Source organism: Vollenhovia emeryi, unplaced genomic scaffold, assembly GCF_000949405.1.
Source record: "Vollenhovia emeryi isolate VEMERY1.0 unplaced genomic scaffold, V.emery_V1.0 DF939758.1, whole genome shotgun sequence".
Taxonomy (NCBI): Eukaryota; Metazoa; Arthropoda; class Insecta; order Hymenoptera; family Formicidae; genus Vollenhovia; species Vollenhovia emeryi.
Window position 1 is genome coordinate 2,215 of NW_011966608.1, and position 4,363 is coordinate 6,577.

The 4,363-nt window shown below is 32.8% G+C and overlaps 1 protein-coding gene across 1 annotated transcript; it reads left to right on the forward strand.

Moving 5' to 3' along the window:
* Positions 1-394: 394 nt before the first annotated feature.
* Positions 395-3,097, forward strand: LOC105556821 (putative fatty acyl-CoA reductase CG5065). The gene is made up of 2 exons (XM_012003932.1): positions 395-753; positions 2,792-3,097. The coding sequence occupies exons 1-2, from the start codon at positions 547-549 to the stop codon at positions 3,080-3,082; spliced, it is 498 nt and encodes a 165-aa protein (XP_011859322.1). The 5' UTR covers positions 395-546; the 3' UTR covers positions 3,083-3,097.
* Positions 3,098-4,363: the final 1,266 nt, after the last annotated feature.

Genomic DNA, 4,363 nt, shown 5'->3' on the forward strand with positions numbered 1-4,363 from the left:
TGTGCAAATTTCCAATTTGTTTTAATATTATTGACTCCAAAATAAACATGAATACATTTCGGATGAAAACTTTGACACCGAAAAATCCTAAATCTCGGGCTAAAACGCAGTCTGCAGCTGTTTGTACGCGAGTTTTAATCCTAATGTGTCTGTATGCTAAACATAGTTTCTGAATAAAAAATTAATAGCAACAACAGTCCATTCCTTCCACTTAAAACACAAAAGATTTATTGTGCACGCCTGACAAAATGTCGTCTACTTGACCCTCTAAATTGTTTGAATCATGTATGAAACGAGACAAAGTGACTTCAACTACATACGCAGATCAATACGAAAGGCACGGGCTTTGCTTTTTTAACCTTTAGGAATATTTTACCGTAAGACAAGCTTTATAAGCTCCTGTACTTAAAGTTTGTTAGTCATTCGGATTTTCGATGTAAGTGAAAACGAGTGCCGACATTTTTACGATTTGTACCTTGCCTATAAAAATCGAGATAATTTTATTTGTATTTTTACCGATTTTCGGAATATACGTTAAGTCTAAACATGGAAAATAAAACAACATATGAGTATATTCCGGCTTTTTATGCCGGCCGCTGTATATTCATTACCGGAGGGACCGGGTTTATGGGTAAAGTTCTTATTGAAAAGATTTTACGATCATGTCCCGATGTTGCAAACATATTTGTACTCATACGGCCGAAAAAAGAACTAAGTATCAACGATAGACTGCAGAAAATGTTGGATAACAAGGTGAGATCAGCATAAATGTGCATAAATATATTTGTCATATATGTATAATCGTTAAGTTATTATTACATTTTGCTGGGTTGAGAAAAGTGTATAAAGAAGAAAGAAATATAGCTAGGTACTATCCAGCTTGAACATAGAGGCGTTTCTATTAACTACACAGGTCTACAAGGTTTTGTTGTTGGGCAGCTGGGGGTCGTTTCCCAAGTAATTTTCTGCGTAGAATCCGAATCCGAGGTCAGAATTGGCCCATCACGTCAGGATTTTGAGATATTTGAGGTTACATACTCGAAAAATGGCTTTTTGGGCTACTTTTGAGGTTATGTACAGGACGCACAAAATTTTTTAGCTCTCTTCTTTTAATTGCATCATTTAGTTCTACTCTTTCCTTTCAAAATGAGCTGACGAATGGTCATCTACGATTTTTCCTTGTAAAGTTACGGCCATTTTAAGATAACATGATAAATTCCAAACCCTGCGCCGTTATAGCCCAACAACCTCATGAGCATTCACATTAAACCTGTAAACTTTGAACTATAAACTCGAAAACCTGGGCTGAAAACTATATGTGTATATGGGTTTGATGGAGAATCTGAAATTAGATTTTGAAAATTCAAGATGGTTTAACGTGAATGCTCATGAGGTTGTTGGGCTATAACGGTGCAGGGTTTGGAATTCATCATGTTATCTTAAAATGGCCGTAACTTTGCAAGGAAAAATCGTAGATAACCATTCGACAGCTCATTTTGAAGGGAAAGAGTAGTACTAAGTGATGCAATTAAAAGAAAAGAGCTAAAAAATTTTGTGCGTCCTGTACATAACCTCAAAAGTAGCCCAAAAAGCCATTTTTCGAGTATATAACCTCAAATATCTCAAAATCCTGACGTGATGGGACAATTCTGACCTCGGATTCGAATTCTACGCAGAAAATTACTTGGGAAACGACCCCCAGCTGCCCAACAACAATCATGATCCCATTTTTTGTAGACATGTGCATACAAGTTACTGTAAAAGTTATTATTGCTACAACACAATTAAATACTGCCGTTTAACTCGTAGGCATTATGAATTCATGTAGTTATGACTAGAAGTATTTTAAGCAATACAATAGAATCGATTTTCAAAATTAGTAGAAATCTGTTTTTTAAAGAAGCAGGAAATAAAAAAACACCAATTCGTTCAATATTCTAATTTGAAATCATTTTCTAATTACCACGTTGAATACCATTGCGAGCACGTAAACGACACTGACCAATGTTACCAAAAATGGAAAAAGAGTTGTAATCCTACAAACATAATTAGTATTTTTGTTTACATATATAAATTGTTTATATACCGTCAGATTGAAATAATAAAATTATTATTAAAATAATTAAGTTTTAAGTCATCGATTGCAATGAAAAGTCTCTAACTAGAATGTTCAATACGCGAGAACGTATTGCTTCCATTGAGTCATTTAATTGACAACATTTATAAACCCATAATGTGCATAAATTTAAAACCCTAAACAGAATCAATAATGTCCCGCAAATAATATTAATTAATAACCAACTAATAGCTCGTCGGAAATTTCATCTAAATGTGAAGTAATATGGTAGTCCAGTGTCAATTAGTATTGCAATAATTAGTATTGCAATAATAATTGATAGTAGTAAAAGCACTATGCACATTTTGTGAACTAGTTTGTCGATATGTGTATATATAATAATGGAAACTTTACTTAAGAGTTGCAGGAAAAACAAACAAATTAGTTTTTCATATCATTAGTTTATATAGAAACAATTTAAGAATGTATAAAATAGTTTTTTTAGAAGGAACAAAAGCATTGCTTCTTGTTAAACGTTTTGTGATATCAAGATGTGATAACAAAACGAATTTTTTAAATTAATATTAATTATATCTATATTCAAACGATATATGCATAACCTTTTTATCTTTTAAATGTTCAATAGAGAATTTTTTCGAAATTAAAATTGAATGCCATAGCAATAGAAATATATACCATGCGTTCTCTTTGTACTAATTGCTGTTAATAATTTAGCTTTTCGATCTGCTACGAAGCACGCAACCGTCTGCGTTTGATAAAATTATTCCTATAAGTGGAAATTTAGCTGCTGACAATTTAGGATTGCTTCCCTCCGATCGAGAAATGTTGATCGAAAAAGTATCTATAATATTCCACAATGGAGCTAACGTCAGATTTGATGGAAGTCTAAAAGACATGATTCTCAATAACACTAGAGGAACGCTAAATACTTGTATTTTAGCTGAGAATATGAAGCAACTAGTCGTAAGTGTTTATTACTTACTTTGTAAAATAAGGTATTATTAAATAATTAATGGGTATCAATAATTGTACATAAATATACTTTTCAACAATAATATTGGTTATTAATAATTCCATCTGCTTGTCTTTCTGTATGTGTCTTTCGATAAAAGTATTTAAAAAAACCTTACACATACAAAATTGAATAACAGACTGAAAAGTGTTTGTACGCAAGTATTAAAGTGTTGGTGTGCAAAGTATGGTAAAATAAAATTTATATGTGTATCACGGTCAGAACTATATAATTTAGTTCTTAAAGATTTACATTTTTATTATGCCAAAGAAACACAGTAGAAAGTATTATGAAACAATATATGGTAACACGCCAATGTGGGTCACAAGGCAAGATGTAGGTAGCCCAACTTGTAAATCTTAATCTTTTTGAAAATCGTGAATCTATATACCGTTTCTTTCCACATTAGTACTACGCGCCGATTTCTTTTCCGGACATAACGCAGTTTATCATGTACGTGGAAATATTGTCGTCAGCAGATTCACGTATTCGATTCGATGATTATTTTCAAATGCAATTCGCATTTTTCTGATGCTATATTTAGCATTCAAGCCCCTCCCTCCCCCATTTTCTCCGGCCTGTAAATTAATTTTATTGCGAAAAATATTACCCCAACCAGGATTCGAACCTGGGACCTCCCTCAAATCCTGGTTGGGGTAATATTTTTCGCAATAAAATTAATTTACAGGACGGGGAAAATGGGGGGAGGGAGGGGATTGAATGCTAAATATAGCATCAGAAAAATGCGAATTGCATTTGAAAAATAATCATCGAATCGAATACGTGAATCTGCTGACGACAATATTTCCACGTATATGATAAACTGCGTTAGGTCCGGAAAAGAAATCGGCGCGTAGTACTAATGTGGAAAGAAACGGTATATGTATAGATTCACGACTTTCAAAAAGATTTAAGATTTACACGTTGGGCTACCTACATCTTGCCTTGTGACCCACATTGGCGTGTTATCATATATTGTTTCGTTTTAGATAGGGGTCTTACTTGAAAGTTACTTGTTAGAAAGTATTATGTTTGTATGTGTGTGTGTGTGTGTGTGTGTGTGTGTGTGTGTTTGTATGCACAGCAGAGTAGACACAGCAGAGATGATAATGTACATATATGTATGGTATATACTTATGTACATACGTATAAATTTGATAAAATAATAAGATCAAAAGAAATAAACTTCTATAATTACCTCAATTAGCCTATGTAAAAAAGTAAAGTAAGGTAATCTTTTTACTCTAAAAAGAAATTTATTTTAATTTATCGGT